At 41.7% G+C, this 26,388-nt stretch overlaps 2 protein-coding genes across 2 annotated transcripts in view; both read right to left on the bottom strand.

Annotated features, from left to right (window-relative positions):
• Window positions 1-26,388, bottom strand: part of CACNA1E (calcium voltage-gated channel subunit alpha1 E) — a 791,083-nt gene that overhangs the window by 275,164 nt on the left and 489,531 nt on the right. Inside the window, exons 10-12 of the mRNA XM_033915447.1 lie at window positions 11,363-11,452; window positions 678-887; window positions 445-557 (exon numbers count right to left, since the gene is read on the bottom strand). Coding sequence (XP_033771338.1) covers window positions 445-557; window positions 678-887; window positions 11,363-11,452 — 413 coding nt within the window. The remainder of the gene's footprint in view (window positions 1-444; window positions 558-677; window positions 888-11,362; window positions 11,453-26,388) is intronic.
• Window positions 5,391-5,665, bottom strand: LOC117346741 (synaptonemal complex central element protein 3-like). Its single transcript, XM_033916798.1, has one exon. It carries the CDS (start codon window positions 5,658-5,660, stop codon window positions 5,391-5,393), a length of 270 nt encoding a protein of 89 aa, XP_033772689.1. The 5' UTR covers window positions 5,661-5,665.

The raw sequence follows: 26,388 nt of genomic DNA, 5'->3' as shown, positions 1-26,388 counted from the left end.
TGCTTACATCTTATTAGATCTAGGCTTTTCATAAACTTGCTCATGATCTGGTTTTAAGTAGATTGGATTATGCAAATTCATTATTTAATGGACTCCCTGAATATACAATTGCTAGACTCCAGACAACTCAAAACTTAGCAATTATTGCAGGAATAAAATTTTATGATAGGGCCTCATCCCTATCACAGGAGGCCACTGGCTACATTGTTTTTACTGCATGAAATTTAAAATCCTGATTTTGAATCACTGAATTAACCACTTTGATAAGACTTTTCTTGACATGTAATATATATCAAGTATAATAAATAAATAATTAAGAATTAAGAAATGATTTCATGATGCCTTTGCCTTCGCCTTAAGGCTATAGGGAGAATGTCCAGTTGTGACGAATGTCTGTGGAGAGCAGGAACTCATTTGTTTATCAGTTTCAGGCCAGCTACGTACCCCACAATCAAAGCAATTGAAGGAAGAGTGGAAATAAAGGCGGGGTCCCATGCCATAAACCTTTAATGACATCTCCAAGAGGAAGAGTCCTAGAAACAGGAACTCTGCATAGTCTGAAAGATGAAAACACCATTGTATTTTATTTGCACATATTGTTCATATTTCCACCATTTCAAAGCAATTAAAATATACAAATATAAATATATACGTCTGGTTAAACATAGGAAGCTTACAGAGAAGGTTGGAAAGCCACTTGACTTGATTGTGGTGAACAATAGCCACGCAAGCAGTGTTAAGAGCCACCACGCTTAGAACCATCCAGTAAAAAACTTGGGATTTGACCATATGACGAACAGAGATGCGCAACAGTCGCTCCTTGTGGCGGAAATAAGAGGCACCGTCTACTTTTGTGCTTTTAATGCTAGCACGGGCAAGTGGAGTTCCTGGTAATGGGAAGAGAAAAAGAAGAATTTGTGGATAATAGCATTAGAGTGCCTCCGATATGGGGAAAAAAAAAAGAAATAATTTTAGAGGCAGTTCTTCAAACACCCCTCCCCGTTTTACTAAACCGTAGTGCTGCTTTTAGCACCGGCTGTGGCGGTAACAGCTCCAATGCTTGTAGAATTCATATACGCGCCGGAGCTTTAACTGCCATAGCCAGTGCTAAAAACTGCACTACGGATTAGTAAAAAAGGGGGGGGGGTGCTTAAATGAATGCCTCCATTTACATGTGCCAGTCCCATGGATTGGGCGCCACGTCTATAACGGTATCTGTGAACCAAGTCAATGGCAAATGTCATTGGGTGCCTACATGCACTAAATGACAGATTCTCTAAAAGATACCTAAAGCTAGGTGCCTAGATAATAATAATAATTTTATTTTTATATACCGGCAAAGCCATGATAGTTCGAGGTGGTTTACAACAAGAAGTGCTGGACAATCAGCCCCATACAGAGACATCAAATACAAGCTTACAGAATGGAAGAAGTGAAAAACTAAAAAGTATCTTAGGTTACAAATCGATTAAACAAATTCGTTTTAACTGATTTTCTAAAATTAAAGTAGGATGAAGAGTGTGGGATGATGTTACCCAGCCAATCGTTCCATTTGCCTAACTTACTCCCCTTTTACAAAACCACGCAAGAGGTTTTTAGCACTGGCCGGCACCCTGAATGCTCTGCGCTGCTCTGATGCACATTCAGAGCCACATCATTCTCTTCTTGGTTGGGCTGAGAACTTTTCAGCGGCGTTAGGGGGGTGCAAACGGGACAGTTGCCCTGGGCCCCAAGGCTTGGGGGGGGGGCCCCCGTGGGCTGGCTTATCCTCCCCCCTTTTAAGCGTGCAAGCCTGACGTCACCTTCACCTCTAAAATGCAGCCTGCGGCCTTCCTCTGCGCTTTCCTTGTGCCGCGCTCTGCCTACTAATGACGCCACTTCCGTTTTAAGCTTAGGCGGAGCGCGGCACAAGGAAAGCACGAAGGGAGGCCGTAGGCTTCGTTTTAGAGTTGCTGCTGCAGCCGACATTCCCCTGCCACAAAAACGGATGCGAGCGGAGGTGAGGGTGAGGATGTGCCAGAGCAAAGAAAGCCCCCTGGCCTGTTGTTGGGGTTTTTTTTAACTTAACTGAAATAATTTTAAGAGGATGCTAACTTACTCAGGCAAGCATCCTTCATGTTCCAAAGGTGAGTCAATGACATTCTGACCCTCTTTTTTTTTCCTGCTCGGCTTTCTCACTCCCTACAGATCAAGTCCTGCTGTGCTAACCCACATCTTTATGTGATCCTTCCACCTCCTAAAATCTATTCCCACTCAGACCGATCTTCTTGCTTTGGTGTTGTTGCTCCCACTTTATGGCATTCACTTCCTCTGTATATTCAATCTGAATCCTCTTTTTTGAGATTTAAAACCTTGCTGAAAACTCATTTCTTCTCTCTTGCTACCCCTTCCTCCACTTGTTTAATCCATGTTCGTGATTGTTGTGTCTCACTGTAGAGAATGACACAGGGGACAAATTTTTCCCCGGTGCCACAGGAACTCAATTTTGCCATCTCGTCCCCGCAAGTTTTTTTCACTGACACTGACCCTGCCCCATTCCTATAAGCTCAGCCTTAACCACACAAACCTCGAACGCTTATGATTTTAAAATGTTTGAGGCTTGTGCAGATGAGGACAGAGCTTGCAGGAATGGGGCAGGGACAGGAAAAGAACTCGTGGGAATGGGGAAAAATCAGTCCCGTGTCATTCTCTAGCTCACTGGCCATGCAGTAGGAATCTCAAGCAACAATAATCCCCTTGGATCTAAATTGTATTGCGTCCTTTTTTACCGCCCTCTCTTCCCAATCTCTCTCACTATTATGGTTAACTGTAGTCTTTATTTGACCTTTCCCTATCTCCTCTATACTTGATAGTAGTTTGATTGTAATTTATAGTATTTATTTAACAATTTATATCACATAAAATATATGCGGTTTACACATTGGCTATATACATATTATCCTGATTGCCTTTCTTAAAACCAGCTACGTTATCTGCTCTTACCACATCCTCTGGTAACGCATTCCAGAGCTTGACTATTCTCTGAGTGAAAAAAAATTTCCTCCTATTGGTTTTAAAAGTATTTCTCTGTAACTTCATCGAGTGACCCCCTAGTCTTTGTCATTTTTGACAGAGTGAAAAATCAATCCACTTGTATCCGTTCTACTCCACTCAGGATTTTGTAGGCTTCAATCATATCCCCCCTCAGCCGTCTCTTTTCCAAGCTGAAGAGCCCTAACCATTTTAGTCTTTCCTCATACAAGAGGAATTCCATCCCCTTTACAATCTTGGTCACTCTTCTTTGAACCTTTTCTAGTGCCACTATATCTTTCTTGAAATAAGGAGACCAGAACTGAACGCAATACTTCAGATGAGGTTGCACCATGGAGCGATACAGGGGCATTATAACATTCTTAGTCTTGTTAACCATCCCTTTAAAAATGATTCCTAACATCCTGTTTGCTTTTTTAGCCACTGCCGCACATTGGGCGGAAGTTGATCTTCCACAGTCTGAATATGAGCCAGACTATTTTCAGAGGATCTAGCCATTAAGAGCCTGTTTTCTGAATCTGACTGTTGGAAATATGTTGTTAGTGTTACAAATATGAGAGAGGATTTCTGAGTGAATATAAGATGATTTGGAGAATGGAACATGTAGAGACTGACCTCGGTTGGTGTGTACCAGTAACACATGGTTTCGGAATTTTAGGCCAAGGTTATTTTCAAATCATCATAGGTGTCTCACCAACCTTTTAGCCAGACTTGCAGCATGTAATTTACAAACCAGTTTATTAATGCTGCTGTCGGAAGAATCAATATATTTCTTTCCCTTGAGGAAAGCATAACGGCAACTAATTTATGAGCAACGTCTCTGAAGTAGCTGCAGTCTAGATGTGTAAAGTAAGTTAACTGTCCAGATAGCTGATAATTTTTCCAAAAATGGCCACATCCCAATGAAGGCAATTTTCAAAGTGATATGCTTGAATATAAAGCTCTTTGGCCGCATAAAGGTTAGACTAACTAATATCTCTCGTCTCTTTTCAGCTTTCTACTACTGGTCTTTTGTTGATCCTATCTTCCCTCTTCATACCATACTCTTCTGTGCATATTCATTTGTCCCACTGAAATCTTTTAGTGGTTCCATATTATTATATTATCATATTCCATATGATTAGAGCAGCCAGCTGAGAACTATACATATAATAGAGTTAATACAATAATTTTAATAAAAATGCTCACAAGCTTAAATGACACAGTAGGATATGTATGGTAAGAGAATGGGGAAGTAATGGCAGAGAACAGCAGAATCAAGGGTAAAATCTTAAAATGAGAGAGCCTGACAAAAGTGGTGATCTTTTTAGAAGCAGTATGAAATCTTTGAAAGAGATCGCCATTCTAATGTCCAAAGGCAAGCTGTTCTAGAGAGCTGGTGAAATTACTCTGCGTAACATGTGAGTCTCTAGTGAGTCACTAGAGACTCACATGTTACGCAGAGTAATTTCACCAGCTCTCTAGAACAGCTTGCCTTTGGACATTAGAATGGCGATCTCTTTCAAAGATTTCATACTGCTTCTAAAAAGATCACCACTTTTGTCAGGCTCTCTCATTTTAAGATTTTACCCTTGATTCTGCTGTTCTCTGCCATTACTTCCCCATTCTCTTACCATACATATCCTACTGTGTCATTTAAGCTTGTGAGCATTTTTATTAAAATTATTGTATTAACTCTATTATATGTATAGTTCTCAGCTGGCTGCTCTAATCATTAGGCTACTCCTTCACATGACCATCTATGTGGTCATTTTATAATGTGAAAAAAAAAACCCTAAAATATAAAAAAATTTAGAAAATGTCTTGCACAAAAAGAACAAAGGTGGATTTATTAACTTCAAACATTTGAACCACAGGGTTTAAAAATTTTGAATGGCAGCATTCATAGGCATCGGAACGGAGGGTTGGGGGGGGCACAGGGGCCATGGCCTCCCCCAAAATTGCCCATCCTGTGGGGAACTGTTCTTGTGGAGCGGCATCTTGCTACCATCCAGCGTTCCTGCTTGTCAGCAGTCTCTGCCACGCCCCTTCGCCGGCATCCACTTCTCACGCCTGCTGCATGTCTATGTTTAATTTCTTAGAAAAGTGTTGCAGCCCCGGCATCTGCTCTCCACTCTGGCCCACCCTAGCTCTAGCGGAAACAGGAAGTTGTCAGAGAGGGTGGGCAGATGCCAGGGCCACAGCATTTTTCTACAAAATTAACATGTGGCGGAAGGGGAGAGGCAGGGCCAACGTTAGGGGGGGTGCAAACGGGACAGCTGCCCTGGGCCCCAAGGCTGATAGCACTCTCAAAGCTTCCGATAATTGAGTGACAAAAGCTAACTTTGGCAGGGATGGGGGGGGAGGGGAGACAGGACCTTTTACTCCTTCTCCTTGACTGTTTCTTTCAGGATGTCCTGCCAAGTTTTCTCCACCTCTTCTTTGCACTTGAGAAAGGCCTCTTCCAACCTTCTCATGGAGTCTGCCAGGGCTTTGTTGGTCCATATCACCACCATGTCGTAGGCCATCCAGGTAGCCTGCACTGATATTTTCTCCATTTCTTCAAGCATTTTCTCCAGATCCTTGTTCAGGTCTCGCAGCATTTTTGATACACTGTCATAGTTGTGTTCCCCAGGCTCCATTTTGGCCATCCTCCTCCCCCAGATCCAGTCACCATCTGGACTGTTTTTTCAAGGTAGAATGGGGATGATTTTCCAAAGCGTGCTAGACTGGGGGTGGTGGGTGAAGGGGAAGAACTTATAGGGCCAGAAAGAGAGGGTACTAGAGAGATGGTGGACATTATTGTGGAGGGATAGAAAAATAGAGTAGTTGGGTATGGGGTGCTGTGAAGGAAACAGGAATGAGATACTTGAAGGGAAGACAGTTGGAAAGAGAAAGGCAGAGATGGTGGACCTGATGTAGAGGGAGGGAGATATATAGAATAGGAGAATAGGATAGTTGGAAAGGGAGAGATATGGCATGGGAGGGCAGTTGGGAAGAGAAAGGTAGATAATTGGACTTGGGGATAGAAGGAGGGTAAGGAGGGAGGGAGAAATGTTAGATCTGGGGGTGGAAGGGAAAGAGATGGTGTACATGGGGAAAGGAAGAAAGGATAATTATTGGACATGATGATGGGAGAGGAGTGAGATAGAGAGAGATGAGAGGGAGAAATGTTGGTTGTGGTGGAGGAGAGGAAACAGTGGGACAGATGGATATGGATACAAGAGGGAGGAATGTTGAACATGATGGTAAAGGGAATGGAGGAAGAGATGTGGCATGGAGCTGGAGAGGGATAATAGTAGCAGAAATGTTGGACATGGGGCTGGTGGGCAGAGGCGAAAGATGCTGCACACAGTCCGGGGGATAAGAGAGGAAGAAATATTGGATGTGGCAGTAGAGGGATGGGGGAGAGGCACCCTAGATCCCTCTCTCTTTTCCCACTCCCTTAGTAGCAAGGGAAGGAATGAGAGAAAGAGAGATGGTGGACAGTGAGAGAGAGGAAAACATTGCACAGGGGGGTAGAGGATAGAGGAAAAAATGCTGTGCAGTGGTGGGGAGGGGAAAAAGAGTGTGCTTTGTGTAGTTTAATTTTGTGGTTACCATTGTATATCTAATATAATAAAATGGTAAGCCGCGCATGCGCACTTCCTATGCGTACGTCCGTTTTCCGTGAGCTGTAGCAACCCATAGGAAGTGCGCATGCGCAGCTTACGGTCTGGCCTCACGCGAGGCAAGAAGCGGTGGCTGCCGGCCGCTAGCACCCCTGCCCTCTCCGTCGCCTCCTGGCTCCAGCGGCGTAGGCAGCACTATAAACACGCTGCTTCGCGCCCTTCTCTGCCGATTTCCTCTGCCGCGTCTCTGATGACATCATCGGAGACAGACGCGGCAGAGGAAATCGCCAGTAGAAGGCCGCGAAGCAGCGTGTTTAAAGTGCTGCCTACGCGGCTGGAGCCCCGAGGTTTGTCGGCGGTGGGAGGGTCAGGAGTAGGCCGGATCGACAACGGCAGTAAAAGAAGGGGGAGGGGCCGAACGGAGCAGGGAAGAGAAGGTAAGAGAAGGGAAAGGGGGAGTGGGGGAAAATGCTGCTACTGCTTCTACACAGGAAAGGGGGGATAGGAGGGAAATGCTGTTGCTGCTGCATAGGGAAGTGGGATGGAAATGCTGCTGCACAGGGAAATGGGGAAAAATGACAGACAGACAGCGGGAGGGAGGGAGACAGAAAGAAAGAAAGACACAGGGGCAGGGAGAGGGACAGACAGACAGAGAAAGGGGGCCAGAGAGAGAGTCAGCGGAAGAGGGAAAGGGGGTTGCTTTGGGGGGAGGGGTGTGCTTGGGGCAAACAGCTTTGCTCTGGGGGAAGACAGAAGGGGCCATGGAGAGACAGGGAGAGGGATAGGGGGCTGCTTTGGGGGGAGGGGTGTGCTGGGGGGAGACAGAAGGGGCCATGGAGAGATAGGGAAAGGGGGCTGCTTTGGAGGGAGGTGTGCTGGGGGGGACAGACAGCTTTGCTCTGGGGGGAAGACAGAAGAGGGCCATGGAGAGACATTTTGGGGGGAGGTAGGTGCTGGGGGCAGACAGCTTTGCTCGGGAGGGGAGGGGGAGACAGAAGGATACAGACAGCGGCCAAGGAGAGAGAGATAAAGAAACAAAGACAGACAGACACATCTATTCTAGCACCCGTTAATGTAACGGGCTTAAAGACTAGTTATTAATAAGATTATATTGTGTGTATATGAAAAATTAATGGAAGAAATGGCATTTCCAATTAATACTATTATGGGGGCGGGGTCTGGGGCAGAGCTTTTGGGCCCCCAAAACAAAAAAGGGTTCTGCTCCCTTTGGTAGCATTTTTTTTTTTTTGATTGATGAGAAGGGAAAGTAAAAACATTGTTTATACCAAAGCTACATAGTGAAAGGTGATTGGCTGAGAAAACTATCCGCGTCTATGAAGATTGTGGTTCTATTTATTATTATTTTTAGATCAGGGTTTGGGTCTTTGAGTCAGCTTAAAAGGAGTAAATAATAGTTTGAACATCAGAAACAGAGTAAGTTTGTTTTGAATGGTGTATTTAGGGCTCCTTTTACAAAGCTGTGTTAGGCTTTTTTTTAATTGCCAGTCACAGTCGTATTAACTCCAACACTCATAGAATTCCTATGAGCATCAGAGCTAATACTGCCATGGCCAGTGATAAAAAAAAAAGCCTAATGCGGGGGATGGGGGTAATTATTTTCCTGCCCTATTAGATATGGCTGAGGTTTCGAGTTGAAGAAATAGCTGAAAAGCTGTTTATATAAAATCCAGTCACAGCAACTCTGAAAGATGGTCATGAAATGCAGGTCATGTTAATATAGTGGAAGTGACACTTTGGGCTAGATTCACTTACCTTCCCGATCGTGTTCAATTTGTGGCAGGCCGACAAATTCTCAACATGTCCTCATGCAAATGAGGGTGATCGTAGGCACTCCCCCCACCGATCGCATGGATCGCTGTCCAGTGATCCTGACACATCCTCACCGTGAAGATAGAGTTGGAAACTTCACAGAGCTGGAAACTTTTATGAGCCCGTGGTTTTAACCTGCGGGTTGAAAGCGGGGCTGCACTGCGGGTTAAAAACACAGAGTGGGGCTGAGAGCAGGAGATTGGGGCAGAGAGCAAGAGAATCAGAATCGGGGCAGAGAGCAGGGGTTTTTAAACAAGCAACTGGTCAGTGTTGCTGAAATTGTTTTATGAACTTCCTACTTTTCATGCCATTCCCCCTCATTTGAATGTGCGGATCGGAGGATGGTCAGCACAGAGGTTAGTGAATTGGGTCGGAGGAAAATCGGGTTGGTGCACCATCGCAAACACGATCAGTGGGCTTAGTGAATCTAGCCCTTTATCTGGATTGAAGAAGATAAACACAAGATAAATTCATTATATGTAAATTCTGGAATGAACAAATTGCTTTGTGATAAGTTGATATATTTAGACTGAGATGCCTTTGCTTATAAGACAAAGTAATAAGCTGCTAGAATGCCTAAATAATTTGAGATGTCTTTTTGGAATGAACAAACTGTTTTATGCTGTCTATACTCTGAAGCATTTAGACTGAGTTATTTTTGCTGACAAGATTGAAAATAATAAGCTGCTGGAATGCCAAAGTAAATTGAGATGTTTCCCTAGAAGAATGATGTAGTATTGATTAGAAGAAGAAAAAAAATATCTTTTAAAGATGTGATTTAAAAAAAAAAAAAAAGTGATTGACGGATAAGAAAGAAGAAAAGAGGAAGAAGGTTTTTATGCCTATGACTGATCCAAGGGATAGATTATATCGAAATGTGTAAGACCCTCTATACCAAAGTGGGATTATTATTTTTTTCTTGTTATCTTGACCACTGGTCCCACTTATATTAGTGGCATTTTATAATGTACACATTCCGTGGCTGCCATAAAGATGTTCATGCCCCTTATTTTCTCCTGTACATAGTTTGGACATTTCAGTTTGTAAAATGGAGGTCCATGCTGGACGAAGCCAGCACTTGAATGTCCATTTCTCATGTATTTTAGAGCAGGATGTTATGTGACGTACTGACTTTGACATCCATATTCTGAGTTGGACATCCTTTTTAAAAATCTGCCTTTGTGTTACTGTGTATGCGAGCAGAGTCCAAAATGATGCCATTCCATTTTGGACTTCTTTGTAAAACAGTTGTTCCTGCGGCATATGCCACAAAAGTGCATGTGTATTTCTCATGGCTTCATAGGTATTTTACGAAAGGCTCTGCATTCAGCGAGCTTTTTGTAAAATACCTTGTTGACTGTGAATGTTTTAGTTTGGATGCCCCTTTATGTACCCAAAATAACAAAAAACTTCCTATAAATGGTTTATTGCCGCTGGGAAGTCAAAACTAGCCAAATGGCATATAATCAAAGTGCTAATTTTGGTGCTTTCTTTATAAACTGTGTATATCCGTTTGGAAGCAGTGGATGTCAGGGGAGCCTACAAGAACTTTGGATTCTGTATCTTTATTGTTAACCCATGTACTGTCAAAATGTATCTTTACTGTAAACCGCTTTGAACTTCACTGTATAGCGATATATAAGAAATAAATTATTATTATTATTATTATTATTAATGTATTGATCTCATCGTATGCATTTTTAATAATTATTATTTCTCATTGGGAGTGGCTATGGTATTATTATTACAAAAGTAAAAGATTTAGAAAAAAGAAAATTTAAAAAGCAAATTGACTTGCAATCAGAGCACTTAGGGCTCCTTTTATCAAGCCGCGCTAACAGTTTAACGCGCGTAATAGTGTGCGCTAAACCGCTGGCTGCGCTAGCCGCAACCGCCTCCTCTTGAGCAGGCAGTAGTTTTGGGCCAGCGCAGGGGTTAATGCATGATGAAAAGTCACACGCGTTAACCCCGCTAGCGCGGCTTGATAAAAGGAGCCCTTAGTACGAATTTTCACTGGATTTTATATTGCTGGCACGAAGTCCGAGGATGTTTCACGTTTGAGTACCCTGCTGGGTAACACTTGCTCACGACTCTTATTACAGGCTTAAGAACATAAGAATTGCCGCTGCTGGGTCAGACCAGTGGTCCATCGTGCCCAGCAGTCCGTTCACGCGGTGGCCCTCTGGTCAAAGACCAGCGCCCTAACTGAGACTAGCCCTACCTGCGTACGTTCCGGTTCAGCAGGAACTTGTTGAGCTTGGTCTTGAATCCCTGGAGGGTGTTTTCCCTATGACAGACTCCGGAAGAGCGTTCCAGTTGTCTACCACTCTCTGGTTCTGATCAAAGAGGAGTGAATACTGAGGACCTCTAATAACCTCTTCATAATAATTTTTTTTAACCTTCAATCCAGCACTTTGATTATATGCCATTTGGCTAGTTTTGACTTCCCAGCAGCAATAAACCATTTATAGGAAGTTTTTTTGTTATTTTGCATTTATCCACACTATTCTTCTTTTGTGGGTTCTATTGTTCAAACCTTTATCTACCCAGACACCCTATCCAACATTGGGCTTCACATACAGTATAACTTTAGGAACCTCAAATTTAAAAACATACAAGTATATCATGCAGAGTGGTCTTCTAAAATTCACACTGTGGAACACATAATATTCCAGTGATTCATATTGATTTAAAATCTGCTTGCTTTTCAGATTACTTAATCTGATACATACAGCTACTTGTTTTTTTGGTTTTTTTTAGAATTATCTTTATTAGCAATTGCAAAGGGAACATACAGCCAGTATTAAGAAAAGCATAGAAAAATACAACAGCCTGAGCTTGTCTTAAAAATGCTTATCATCATGTGCTAAACCTGAGCAAGATCAAAATCTTAACGAAACATTTATACTTACCAACAGATGAGATATCTACACAGTGGTCATCGCTGGAATCACGAATGATGGCTTCTGTTCTGTTTCTTTTAATTGTTGCTCTTCTGAGCACTGGAAATACAAAATAAAAAAAAATCATAGTTTAAGGTTGCCACACTTGTACCAGGGGTGTAGCCACCCCTCTGATCCTGGAGGGACTCAGGGGTGGGCTGAGCAAGGCAACACATTCCCCCCCCCTCCCCGTCACATATCAAAAATACCTTTTCTGCTGGGGATGCTAAAGTCCTGCCAGCCAAAGAATTTTGGTGCCTGAGTCAAACCCCAAATCCATGTGCTGCTACTGTAAGCAGAATTCAGTATAATATATCCGGTCGCTGACTCCAGGACTCCTCGAGCAAGCTCAGTTCTTGCAAGAACTAAGCATGAACAAGGAGAAATCCTGCAATGCAAGGAGGAGGGGAGTGGCTCCGTATAGAATTTCTTCAGTTGGTGGGGCTTTGGCGACCTGTGTGGCGCAGTGGTTAAAGCTACAGCCTCAGTACCCTGGAGTACCCACACTGCTCCTTGTGACCCTGGGCAAGTCACTTAATCCCCCATTACCCCAGGTACATTAGATAGATTGTGAGCCCACCAGGACAGATGGAAAATGCTTGAGTACCTGAATAAATTAATATAAACCATTCTGAGCTCCCTTGGGAGAACGGTATAGAAAATTGAATACGTAAATCAATAAAATTAAAGGGATGCTGCAGATTTAGAGGGGGCCTGCAAACTTTGGCTACACCACGAGCCATTAAATCCCCTTCTGTAATCAAAGCAGAATACTCTTCGATAACTATAGAAATAATTTTTTACACTTTATACACTTCAGGCACTGGCTACACCATAAGCAACGGAATGCTTTTTTGTTTGTGGCAGCCCCAAATCTCTGCCCCAGACCCGCACAAACTTCGTCCCTGACTCCACCCCCATAATAATAATACTAATTGTACTGCAATTTTTTTATCCATTTTTCATATACTCACACTATAATCTTATTAATACATAATGGTAACCACAAAATTAAAAAAAACACAAAGCACACTGTATGCAGAGAAAATGTTGATTATCATTTACATTCGTTTTTTTTTTTTTTTCAAAGATGTCAAGGCAGATGACTTTAAAATATGCAATGTCACCTCAGTAACAACTATAGAAAAATAGACAAATATAGTGCAAAATATAGACAGCAGATATAAATTCTCAAAACTGACACATTTTGATCACTAAATTGAAAATAAATCAATTTTCCTACCTTTGTTGTCTGGTGATTTCTTGAGTCTCTAGTTGCACTTCCTTCTGACTGTGCATCCAATATTTCTTTCTTTCTTTCTTATCCAACATTTCTTTCACAATCCAGCCCCATCCCCTTTGGATCCAGGTCTCTCTCTCTCACTTTTCCCTCTGTTACACTCCCCAGATCCAGTGTCAGTTCTCCTTTGTACCTACTACCACCTTTGTTCCAGAGCTCCCTCTCTCTCCCTCCTCTGTTCTGATCTTGCATCTCTCTGTTCTTCCTCAGGGTCTCTCCCCCTCTGCATGCACCTCCCATAGTCTAGCATCTGCCTCCTGTCTTTTCCCTTTGGTCCAGACCTTTCTCTCTATCTTTCTTATGCTTACAACCCCCCCCCCCCCCGTCTTTCTCTGCCTCTCTCTCCTTCCTTCCTCCCTCCCTCCCTCTTTCCGATGTCCCCCTCAAGGCCTTCCAGCCTTTGTCCCACCCCCTCCCCCCAAAGTCTACCTATCTGCCTACCACGTCGAAGCCTGGCCTACCCATCACAGATTCTTTCTCCACCCTCATGGTCTGCCGCCACTCGCCGTACGCTGCTGCAGTAAATCCAAGAAGGGAAGAGCCAGGTTCATGCAGCATCACCGGCTCACAAGCCTTCACTCAATTGGCTGGCCCGGACCTTCTCTCCGACGTCAGAACTGACATTGGGGGGGAGGCTTGTGGGCCAGCAGCGTGCATTGGCTGCACACGCCTAGCCCTTCCCTTCTCTTCCTGTAGTTACGGCAGCGATCAGCGGCAGCAGGCAGGCGGGCAGGGGCAGCAGCAGCTGTGGTCAGTGGTCAGCCCGTGTACCCCCTGACCTACATGATGGGCAATTTTTGGGGAGGCCATGGCCCCTGTGATCCCCCCATTCTGATGCCTATGGGTTACACAAATAAATATAACTTAGGATAGGGATCAACTTATATGCGTGGAGGGGCATAATCAAAAGATACGTCTAAGTTCGATTTGGACCTATGGCACTAGATGCCCAAAGTTATCAGTGGGAAAATGTCCATTCTTGAAAAACACGTCTAAAATATTTTCTTTTTGAGAATTGTCTATCTGGACGTCCAGGCTATTGTTCATCCAGACCGCCAGATTGTCTATCTTTATATCACATTCTCGATCAAAACTAGACCTTTTGGACATGGGAGGGGCCAGCACTGTGATGGGACTGGCCATCCAGACATAACAACAGAGCAGTGGGACACTTTACAGGGCACTGGTGTGAACTTCACAAAAAGGGTTTCAGATAAACATCTCACCATAACTCCCTTATAGGCTATGGTGAGTTCCCCAAAACACACTATACCCACCTGTGTACAACCCCAGTAGCCCATATGGCTGCAGGTGCCACCTATATGGCAGTACAGTAGGGTTTTGGTGGGCGCACATGTTCCACCCACATGTACTGGTTAGAGTGGCTTATGGGCCTGGGTCCTCCTCTCTAAGATTCATTAGGCCCCCACCCCAGGCTATTTAAGAGATCTGTGTGCAACTCTACTAGGCTTTCCTATACTAGGTGCTGATGTTCTGGAGACAGGTATGTATGTTTTTATTCCAATCTTTGGGGGGGGGGGGGTGAGAAGGTCAGTGTACATTGGGGGAGTATGTGTGGATCTTTACTTTGTCTCCGCAGTAGTTTTCTGGTCACTTTGGATAACTTTTGGGCACTTGTACCTGTTTTTACATCACCTAACTCACAACGTAAAAGTTCCGTCCAGGAAGTCTAATAAAACATTTGATTATCTAAGTCTAGGTCAGCCCATATACCGCCCACATCCCACCCCAACCTCCATATACACCCCTTTCACCTCTGAGCGCACAGCGGCATTCAGAGGGATATGCTGGGGATGTGGCTCAGAGGGGTTGTGATCCAGGAGTGGGGATTTGATTGAGGTGGGGCTGGGGTATGTGCTAAGGAACCTGAATGTAAGGGGTTGTGATCAAGGCAAATATGTTTGGGATGTTGAGGACTTGGAACATGGGGGAGGGGGGCAAAATCTGCTCTGTGGCCTCTTTCAGCTCTGGCTGGGACATCAGGGCATGGTTTTTGAGTCTTGACTTTTGGTTGGGGTTATTTTACAGTGATTTTCTGCCCATGATGTAACTGCATTATGGTTTTTACAACGTGATGAGCTGCTTTAAATGCACTCACAGTGACTTAAATATTACTGAAGTAAAACATATCATGTTGCTTTAGGGCTCTTTAAGTTGCGTTAAGGGGCAAATCATACAATTTAAAGCATTAATGCAGCGTGATAATAACTACCCTTAATCAAATAGTTTATAAACATATAATTACAAAAGTCTTAGGCCAGGATTTTTAAAAACCTGCATTAAAAATGAACAGTCTGTTAAGGCAGCCGTTTTCATACCGACTCTAAAAACCCGAGACATTCTTAAAAAATTGTGCATGCAAATAAGATCGCCGGACAGCAGCGAAGGTTTCCTACATTTGCATGTGCTCATCGCTGAAGGGCACATGCGCAGAAAAACCCCGTAAAAAACAAAAACACACTCTCCCGCTGCCCCTGTGTTGTGATGCAGTGGGAGAGAACTCGAACACGAGTTGATGTTACCTAACACAGGTGCATCAGAGAGAATTCTGGAAATGCCAATACTGCTAAATGCAAATTCTACTACCCATCACTGTAATAATGTAGGGCAATATTTTGTTGGAATTAAGTCCAATTGATGAAGAGCAATAAGTAAATTTGGGAAGGTGGTGGAATTTAAACATATTTCAGTGTAAACAATCGTTATATCTAGTTTTTTATTGCCTCTTTTCTTTCCAGATTGCCTTTGGCCAGGGAAGATACTGCAGCTTTACAGTACAGGAAACAAAGAGGGAAAGGAAGAGCAGGGAACATATAACGCTGGTGAAAAGAGAAAGCAAAATGTGCAGGGGAGAAGGAGCAAGATGCAGAAGCAGAAAAATTGAAGAAAGCTGAATATGAAAGTTAATGCCAAAGAAGGATGTAGGGCAGAGAGTGAAGGAGAGAAAAATAGCAAATGGATAAGAAGGCCCTGGAAACAGAGTTAAGAGCATAGACATAAGGAAGTGCAACTAGAGACTGAGCAAAGATGATTAGAAAAGTAAAATCACCAGACAACTAAGGCAGAACAAATGATTTTATTTTCAATTTAGTGATTGAAATATGTCCGTTTTGAGAATTTACCGGTACATCTGCTGTTTATATTTTGCACTGTTCTGGAAAAAATACATTTGTTCCTATTTCCTGGTGTTGTACTTTATGAAGAGTCTGGCTTCTTAGGGTTCTATTTGATTTGCAACTGGAGGGGGGTTTACATAGTAAAATTGTAGATTGTGACTGGACTGTATATGGCTCTCACATCTATTTTTCATGTGTATTGCCTGTTCTGCCTTTCACGAATATTGCCTAGTCTGCATTACTGTTTGTACTTGGCTTGAACATTGCACCTTAGTACTGTTGGTTGCCTGTACACTCTGTGTTGCAATCATTAATAAACATATTTACAAAAAAAAAGTAGGACTTTTAGTTTGTAGTCCTGAATTTGTATAGGGTTCATCTGTGTTCTGCATGTGTGATCAAGGCCAGGTGTTCTGGTAGCAATGAATGTCCAGAAGCCTTTTTTTATGTCATTAATTCTTTATTAAATTTCATATATTTTTTATAACAGAAATCATCTTGAAATCAACAGTTTCCATAGTAATATGAATGGAAAAGGAAATATAATAAGGAAAATCTAAACATATGCTAACTGCTTGTTAGTCCACCATAATTGAGGGAGGAGAGTTAGAAATAAATCGGAGAAATACATTAAGTAATTCCATAGGAAACCAGATGGACATCCTCAAGTAGGCCTAATATGCAAAATATTAACTATGAGCTTATTCTTGTCTATTGGCTGTCACCGGACCATTCTCCACAATAAATCTAGATAGCTGTGATGAATCAAAGAAAATATATCTAGCTCCATTATAGTTAACCAAACATTTACATGGATATCTTAGTAGAAAAGTAGCTCTCAGTTTTAGAACTTGGGGTCTCAAAAGCAAAAACTGTTTTCTCTTTTTTATGTGTTATTCTAGAGACGTCTGGATACATTCTAATTTTTTGATTCAGATAAAAGTACATCTTTGAGTTTAAAAAAACATCTTTAGAAGCCAATCTCTATCTGAGTCAAGTGCTAACTGCACAAAAAGTGCGGCTACAATAAGTTGATCTATTCCTGATGACTCTAATAAATTTGTTATATCCAATAAGTCCATTGCTGGTTCCTGTTGTTCTTCCGAAGTATGTCCAGAAGCCTTATTGGTGTCATTACACAAAGTAGGAACATATTTGTTGGCCCTCCTTCACCCCTTTTGGACCCAAAATAGCCCTCACTTAACAATTAGCGAAGACTAGTGTCCTAAAGTCTTGTTGGAAGAGTGCTCTGACTCTTTTCGGCTTACGAAGAGTGGCAAATTATTTCCTAACCTAATTATTTACTTATGTTTTGAAGTTCAGTGAGTTATCTAATTGAACTCCCAGAACTTTGGATGATTTTTTCACTGTTGAAACTGACTCCGTTTGCTAGACTGATGATTGGTGGGATTAAAGGGAAGATTTTCAAAACTTTAACTTTGTCACTAAACCGGTTCCAGCCATGTATTTTAGCAGTAGATTATCAAAACAGCTTACCATGGTCTTTTCTGAGCTTCCTAGTAGTCTCCAACTCTACCATGCAAATGTATTACAACGAGGTCATTAATATTTAAATGAGCATTCCGGGAGATTCTCTAATATCGCTGAGTGATTCCCTAACCTCACTGTCCTACATTTGTGAGCAAAATTTTCTGACAGGTATGAGCTGTCCTAGCTTTACTTTTTGGTCAGTGCCTGAGCGCTGATTGGCTCAGGCATTGGCAGGAAAGTAAGGCTTGACAGATCAGACCTGCTTTTGCCACCATCAAGAACCCCCCCCCCCTCCCCAGCAGCGGGAAGGATGCCTACTCCTTCCCGTCACTACCGTTAAGCAAACTCCTCCCCACACCCCCTGCAGCAGGAGAGATGCCCACTCCCTCCAGTCACCAAGCAACCCTCCTGACACCCCCTCATATGGGAGGCTCCTTATGCATCTGGTCCAATCAGAGCCTTAGGCCCCTCCCCGGCACATCTTTAATTCATCAAGTTATTAGGACTCGAACACTAGTTGATGTTACCTAACACAGGTGCATCAGAGAGAATTCTGGAAATGCCAATACTGCCAAATGCAAATTCTACTACCCATCACTGTAGGGCAATATTTTGTTGGACATTAAGTCCAATTGATGAAGAGCAATAAGTAAATTTGGGAAGGTGGTGGAATTTAAACATATTTCAGTGTAAACAATCGTTATATCTAGTTTTTTATTGCCTCTTTTCTTTCCAGATTGCCTTGGGCCAGGGAAGATACTGCAGCTTTGCAGTACAGGAAACAAAGAGGGAAAGGAAGAGCAGGGAACATATAACGCTGGTGAAAAGAGAAAGCAAAATGTGCAGGGGAGAAGGAGCAAGATGCAGAAGACTTTTGTTTGAAATCCAGTGATACTGAGAACCGCTGAAAGAATTCTTTCCTTTCTGAGAGGCAAACATTAGAATAAGTTTTAAGTGACTTGTACTTTTTCTTATTAGATTACTTCCTTGCACATCCAGGGTGGGAGGGAGGGAGGATAGTAATCTTATATATGGTATATAGTTTATGGAAACTATAGTTATAAGTATATATTTCTAATTAATGTTAGTTAAGGGAAGAGGGGGGAGAAAATGATTTGTTTTAAAATGTTTGTATGTGTAAAGTGCTTTTTCCGATTTGCTCTTGATAATTCATTGTAGTGCACTGTTATTATTTAAAAATCAATCAAGAATTTTTAAAAAAAAGTTTTAAGGGCTCCTTTTATGAAGCCGCATTAGCGGCTTTATCGCACACAATTTTTAGCACGCGCTAACCCCCGCGCTAGCCAAAAAACTACCGCCTGCTCAAGAGGAGGCGGTAGTGGCTAGCGCGGCTGGCACATTAGCGCGCGCTATTACACACGTTAAACCGCTAACATGGCTTCGCTAAAGGAGCCCTAAGTTTCAGCTTACAAGAGCTGTACAAAAATGTGATAGGATATACTGAATTTCCAGGCAGGAACTAGAAACATTCCTATTTCAAGATGCATTTCATTGCTTTTGAACCCTTCATCATCAAGCTAGCTAACCGCTTTTAAGAAGCGATCCCATCCCTAATGTTTTTTCCCCTTTTTTCTTTCCTTTTCCCTTCTACCCTCTTTTTTTTTTTTTTTTTTTTCTTCACCACTAATAATGTACTCTTACTCCCCTCCCCCTCTTCTAACCTCACCATCATGTTTGTTACTGTCAAATGTCCTCTATGTACACACCCCCTCTTTCTTATAAGTATTACTATTTATAAGCACCTCTCCTATTCTTATTTTATCATTTTATTGTAAACCGGCTAGATACCAGTTGATGGTCGGTATATTAAAAATTAATAAATTTGAAACTGGATGTGTAAGTGTACTGTATATAGAATCTTTGGATGCTGCTTCCACTACATGACCTTAAAAATCATTGCTCAACACAAGAGGGATCTTTTTCAAAACCATTTAAGCACACAAAGCAGTGGTTTATGTGCAGCATCAGTATGCTACCAAATTACACATTGTGCCCGAGGTTTGTGTGAGTGGAGTGGTTTGTGTGAGTGGAGTTTTGCCAAGGCATACCAATATTAATAAAGAAGCTCCACACATATAAATACACCGAATGATAAATATTTAAATAAGAAGGAACAAGCTGCACGGAATCTAATGAATGCATCCAATTGCTTCTCTATATCTAATCATCTGCAGAAAAAAAATCCTTCCTTTAAATATTCAAAAGTCTTTAGTGTATAAACCATTATATTATTTCAATAGGAATCAGGAATTTATTTTCTAATTACTAATCGGTCAGGTCCTTTAAGAACACTCGTAATGTTGATTTCGTTTCAAATAAACATAACATGTAAGGTCCAAGTCCAACGATGATCAGGGCTTTGCTTCACCGTTTCAGGGAATATTGGATACCTTTATTCAGGGGTAGGGAACTCCGGTCCTCGAGAGCCGTATTCCAGTCGGGTTTTCAGGATTTCCCCAATGAATATGCATTGCAAGCAGTGCATGCAAATAGATCTCTTGCATATTCATTGGGGAAATTCTGAAAACCCGACTGGAATACGGCTCTTGAGGACCGGAGTTCCCTACCCCTGCCTTTATTGGTTTTGAGTGTGCCAATTCCGCTAGGGGTCTAATACTCCCTGAAGCAGTTAGTATTGATTAGAAACACTTGGATGTTCTCTGAGGCTATTTAAATTATTTATCATTCATTGTACTTGTATATGTGGAGTGTCTAATAATAATCTTATAAAATTGCCAGACTTTCAGCACTTGGGGGTAACTTTATAACAGGGTGCCTATATCTGATATTGGCACCTGTGAGCCCAATAATCAAAGTGATAAACAAGCAGGAGAGTCTTCTGTGCATTGAGCTGAGGGTTTCAACGTATCCTCAATGATGACTTCTTGATTCTTTTCCTGGGCAGTGACTTCTAACGTGGAGACCTATATCACATAGCTATAAGTTCAGGTTCCTCTTTCCCACATGCATCACTTTGTACTTCCTCATGTTAAACGTCATCTGCCATTTTGATATCCAGTCTCCCAGTCTTACAAGATCCTCTTGCAATTTTTTACAATCCTTTTGCAATTTAACAACTTTGATCAACTTTGTGTCATCTGCAAATTTAATTATCTCATTAATTATTCCCAGCTCTAGATCATTGAGAAATATGCTATAAAGCAGTGGTCCCAGAACAGACCCCTGGGGACCCCACTATTTATTTAGTTTTTTGCTTGGTTGAATGGCAGGCACCCTAACATCCAGTTCAGCATTGCAATGGATGCTACTAGTATAGCTTTTCTGGACTTATATATCTTAAAAAGAGAAACCTTTTTTGAAACTATGGTTTTCCAGAAACCTATGGGCCAGAATACTTTGTTGTATTATACCAGTTGTTATCCCAGGGCATTAGAGAACAGTCTTCCCTTTTCCCAATTCCTGAGGTATAGACGAAATTACTCGACGCTGGATAACTATAGGAAACAAGCTAAACAATTGCAATTCAAGTTATTGGACCATGGATACCCAGTGAAAGTTGTACAAATTGCATATAACAGAGCGAAGTATGTTAACTGAGATTTTCTGTTAGGAGAAAAAACTGCAGAAGTGAATGATTGGAGTCAAACTTGCATGTTATGATTTGGAGATGGCATTGTTAAGGTAGCCAAAATTTTGTGGAAACATTGCGTGACCTTAGAATTACAGGGTTCTAAGTGACAATTTTCAGTATTTTTAACTCCAATGACTTCCGGGTTCTATCTGACATGTAGATGTTACAACACTCACGAGGATTTATTGCAACTTAACCGTTCCTTCATTTCATAAGAAATTACATGGCTCTATGTACTGAAATTAGTCAATGCTTGGGATTACAAGGTTCTAACTGCAAGTCAATAGTATTGCAATGTTTTATACAGTTAGAACCATGTAATTCTAAGGTCATGATTGATCCATTCTTCAGTTACACCCAACCTTTAAAGAAAGAGAATTAAGGATAGCGTACAGTCATCATCAGAATCTAAAAGAGATACTTTGCCCATCTGATACTTCTGAACAGTTGGCTAAAAGTAAACAAGAAAGCAGCCATGTCAAGTGTGGCAAGTGCAAAACCTGCGAGTCCACAATGGAGGTAAAAGAGAGTATAGATCATCCCCTAACGAGGGATAGATATGACCTCAAGTATAACATGTTGTGCGATACATCCTTTGTGGTTTAGGCCATCATGTTATACATTGGACAAACCTCCAGATTATTTTGGGTCCGGTTAGGGGAACATAGAAGTAGTTTGGCATGTAATAGAGTAGAAGAACCGCTAGTATAACACTACATCACTCTAGTCTAGGACATGCTTCAAATGAGATTAAATGTTTCATTATTAATCATATACCACTATCGAATAGAGGAGAAGACAGGAAGCTCGCTCTGATGCAGAGGGAACAAGAATGGATTTTCTGTCTCAAATCAGAGGAGCCAAACAGTCTTAATTTGAAGATCGAGTGGCACTTTTTTTTTTTTTAAAGTTTGTCAGTGATTTTCAGTCCAGTGTTTTTGGATCATTTTTCATTATAATAAACACTTTTTCACACATTTTTTCAACTGGGTTCGTATTGTAAGCTTCAGTATCCCATAGGCCCGCACTTAACATTTGTCCATTTGACATTTGTCAGTTTGAATAATTAATCATGTCATTTGTGACATCAGATGCTTTAAATATCAGCTGTCTAAAGCAGCAGCCATCTTTGCCGCATTATGAGCATTAAGCAGTAGCGCCGAAAGTAAATTTGTTGCTCACATGAGGAGCATTTTTCTTCGCTGATGGTTATGGATTTCTTTTTAGTTCAATTTGTTTATTGAAAATTTTGTAAAACAGAAAACATAACAGAAAATAAATCTGAAATATACATAACCAGTATAATAGGCAAATGAATACAATCAAATTAGTGAACTGCATTATCCATAGAATCCGATAATGATAGAGAAGAAAAAAGAAAAAGAGAAAAGGGAAGAAAAGGAATAAGGAAAGCTGAAAAAAGGGAAAGTACGTAATCGTGGTTATAGTTAAGGAATGGTCTATGAGTGAGAAGCAAGGTACCTGTCAAGGAACCCCAAGGAGAGAGAGGAGGAACAGAAGGCATCAAAGATATAGAGCGTTTCTCAGCAGCATACTTTTCGTATTTGTTATACATACATACAGAATTCCACCAGAATGTATAATCCAGGTGGGAGGCAGACTTCCAATTCTTTAGGATATACATAATTGCAGTGGCCATCATCGCATCTAGGAGTTTAGAAGGGCAATCCATAGAAGCAAAGCAGGGATGTTGCGAACAAAGTAGAATTTCAAAAGAAATAGCCACATGAACATCTGTAATAGATTGGATAGTTTTCCAGATACTATTCCAAAAAGGACGTATGCAAACGCAGTGAAACAGCATATGGTCCAGAGTGCCATCAGCGAGACGGCAATGCCAACAAGAGGAGTCCGGGCGCAATCCTGCTTTCCACATGCGATGAGGAGTCCATACCGCTTGCCACATAACGAAATATAGGGATTGAGCCACCCTGGCTGACAAGAGTGGGCAGTTGGTCTTGGACCAAAAAAGATTCCAGTTGATATCAGTGATGGGAGATGACAGCATGGAAGACCATTGTGTCAAGTCATGAGGTGAAAACGTATGTTTGAAGTCTCGTAGAATCTTATAGAAGGCTGACACCACCTTGCCTTGGGTCAGGACCAAGTCACTCCAATGGAAGAAAGAAACTTGCTGTGATGAAGGAGCTAAAGAAGGAACCAAGGCATTGATGGATGATGACAGATTCGTCCACTGAGAATGTGAATTCGCCATTGAAGGAAATTGAGAACAAAGGATATCAAAAGGGATAGTCTTGTTGCTGCTGAGAAGTTGGTCAACATACCAAATCCCTGCAGCTTGCCATTTTTTCCAGAAAAACATTTTACCTTTATGCTTAAGCTTCGGGTTATTCCAAATACACATTCGTACATTCCTACATAGTGGGTACTCAGAGAATGCATCCAGATGTCGTATTGCCAGCTGCGTCGCACTGAAGAGTTCATAGCTTCGCAAATGTGAAGGTACGGACATAGAACAGAAAGCCTGAAGGGGGTATGGTTGCGAAATCAGAGATTCCAGTTCCAACCAAGGGGGTGGATCTGAAAGGTGTTGGATCTGGGGCCAGTAGGCTCCGTATTTGAGTAAAGAGGCTAGATAATATAAGCGAAAGTTGGGAAGGTTCAAACCACCATTAACTTTCGAGGCTCTCAATTTGGTTAGGGCAATACGAGGCTTTTTGTTATCCCAGAGAAAGCGAGACAATGTCTTATCAATCCAGGAAAACAGGGAGGATTTTCAAGGGGCAGGCAACATTGATAAAATGTAAGAAATTCTAGGTGTTAGATTCATTTTTATCGAGGTGAGGCGACCCCACCAGGACAGAAACAAGGGTGACCACTTGGTGAAGGTCTGTAGAATAAGTGCTTTGATTTTAGATATTTTGAGAGACATAATATGGGATGGGTACTTATATACCTAAATATACCTAAATATACCTAAGTATACCTAAATATTTAACAGCATCGGTGGACCAATGAAATGGAAAGTGGGAAAGGTCTGTTTGTGAGATTCTATCATTTAAAGGGAAAATTTCAGATTTATCCCAATTTATGGAATAACCCGATATGGAGGAATATTCATGAATGAGATGGATGAGAGCTAGAAGAGATGTAAGAGGATTGCGGATGAAAAGGAGGATATCATCTGCGTATGCAGCCAGTTTGATTTGTCTATGAAGTGATGGGATACCCTCAATGAGGTCTAATTGACGGATGGCGGAAAGAAGAGGCTTGAGGGCCAAGTTAAAGAGCAGGGGAGATAGAGGACAGCCATGTCTAGAGCCACGATATAAGGGAAATTTATTCAAGAAAGTGTTGTTGATCAGAATTCGAGAGGAGGGCTGCCAATATAGTGTTTTGATCCAGTTGATAAAATAATCTCCAAAGTTATACCATTGTAGTACCCGTGACAGGAAAGGCTATTCCATCCGATCAAATGCTTTTTCAGCATCAATGGTCAGACCTATCACGGGTTCCGAAATGGATTTAGCATAAGTATTAATATGATGGAAAAGTCGGAGGTTGTCCCCTATATAGTGACGTGAAATGAAACCAGTTTGATCTACGTGGATCAATTCAGCAATGACAGTGTTCAGTCTAGTGGATAGGACTTTAGCCATAATTTTATAATCTAAATTTAGAAGGGATATGGGACGATAATTTTTAACTAACATAGGGTCTCTATCTGGTTTCGGAAAAACTACAATAGTTGCTTCAGCAAAATTATATTGTTTATTAGGAAGCCCATTGGGGCCGGGGGCTTTATTCCTTGCTAAATTGGATACCGCAGAAATTATTTCAGAGATGGAAATGGGAGCATCCAAGGTTGTCTTGGCAGAAGTAGACAATTGAGGGTGTTTTATATTGTCTAGAAATGAATCAAAGTCAGGAGTCTGAGATGGAAGATCGGATTTGTATAAATTTGTGTAAAAGAGTTCAAAGTGGGATGTGATGTGTTCAGTGGAAGTGAGTAAGTGAGTAAGTGACCTGAGGAAGAGCAAATAGCAGAGATGTTGAGGCATTTGGATTTTGTTTTGAGATAGTTGGTTAAAGGCTTACCCATAATATTATCACCCATGTAGTGGCCGGAAGCCATCATGAAGAGGTCCTGTCTAGCTTTATAAGAAGACAAGGAGTTGTATTCGTATTTGAGTTTAAGTAACTGATGATATGTGGATGGATCATGAGAATGAGAGGCCATATGTTTGAGTTCTAATTGCTTAATGGAAGTTTCCAATTGCTTTTCCTTTTGCAGTGCAATCTTCTTCTTCCAGGAGGAAAGTTTGATTAATTCCCCCCTTAAGGTGACTTTATAAGCCTCCCATATGGTGGAGGAGTTGACAGTAGTATCTCTAGTGTTGATATCAAAAAATTCAGCTGTGAAAGTACTAATTTTCTCTACTATATCCAATAAAAGATGATTGTTTAGCCGCCAAGGGCGATTATTTTGAGATGGAGCAGAGGAGTGAAAAAACAGAGAGACCGAGGTGTGATCAGTTAAGCTGATAGGATGAATGACAGCATTGGTGAGGAGGGGGGGTGAGTGGAGAAGATACGAGGAAGAAATCGATCCTCGTATATGTGTTATGTGGTGGGGAAAAATGAGTATATTCCTTGCCTTTGGGATTGAGGAACCTCCAGGGGTCGATTAGATTAAAATTGGCTATGAGATTATGAAGTTCTGAATGGGTTCTAGAGGGAGATGGTTTACATGAGGACGATCTGTCCAGCACAATATCCTGTATTTGATTGGAGTCACCACCTATGATTAGAGTGCAGGAGGAGAATTCAAGGAGAACAGATTGAAGCTGTCTGAAAAATTCTGGATGATCCAGAACTGGAGCATAGATATTCAAAAATGCATATTCCACAGAGTGCAAGGCAATGTGCACCAGACACCATCTCCCCTCTGCATCTGTCCGTTGGGATTTTATAGTGACAGGGATGGTATTCTTGAAAATGATAGACACTCCATTTCGTCTTTTATTAGGGGCTGGAGAAAATGTATGAGAGGAGTAGCCTGGTATGAAGAGTTTGAGAGCTGGTGCAGAGGGGAGGTGCGTCTCCTGCAGGAAGACGACATCTGGATGCTTCACAGTAATATAGTGAGTTATTTTTTTCCTTTTAATGGGATGATTCAGCCCATTGACATTATAGGACATTATGTGAAGGTCAGCCCTTGTAAATTAAAAGAGAAAAGAATGTATAAACACAGAAGGCTGCAAGCGAGGAGGTAGATTTTGAAATGTAGCAAGTACCTGCAAGAGCAGACCATTCCTTATAGCAGAAGCAAAGGGAGAGAAAGGTGAAATGCATAGAGAAAAATAGAATGGAAACTTCATAGCATACACAAGGCATAGTAGCATTGAAGAATATGCACAAGTGTATAGGTGAACACAACAATATATGGGTGAGCCTGTTGAAAAAACCAGGG

The sequence above is a fragment of the Geotrypetes seraphini genome, chromosome 12, assembly GCF_902459505.1.
Source record: "Geotrypetes seraphini chromosome 12, aGeoSer1.1, whole genome shotgun sequence".
Lineage (NCBI taxonomy): Eukaryota > Metazoa > Chordata > Amphibia > Gymnophiona > Dermophiidae > Geotrypetes > Geotrypetes seraphini.
The sequence above is the reverse complement of the archived record's forward strand: the minus strand, read 5'-3'. Positions and strand labels throughout refer to the sequence as shown.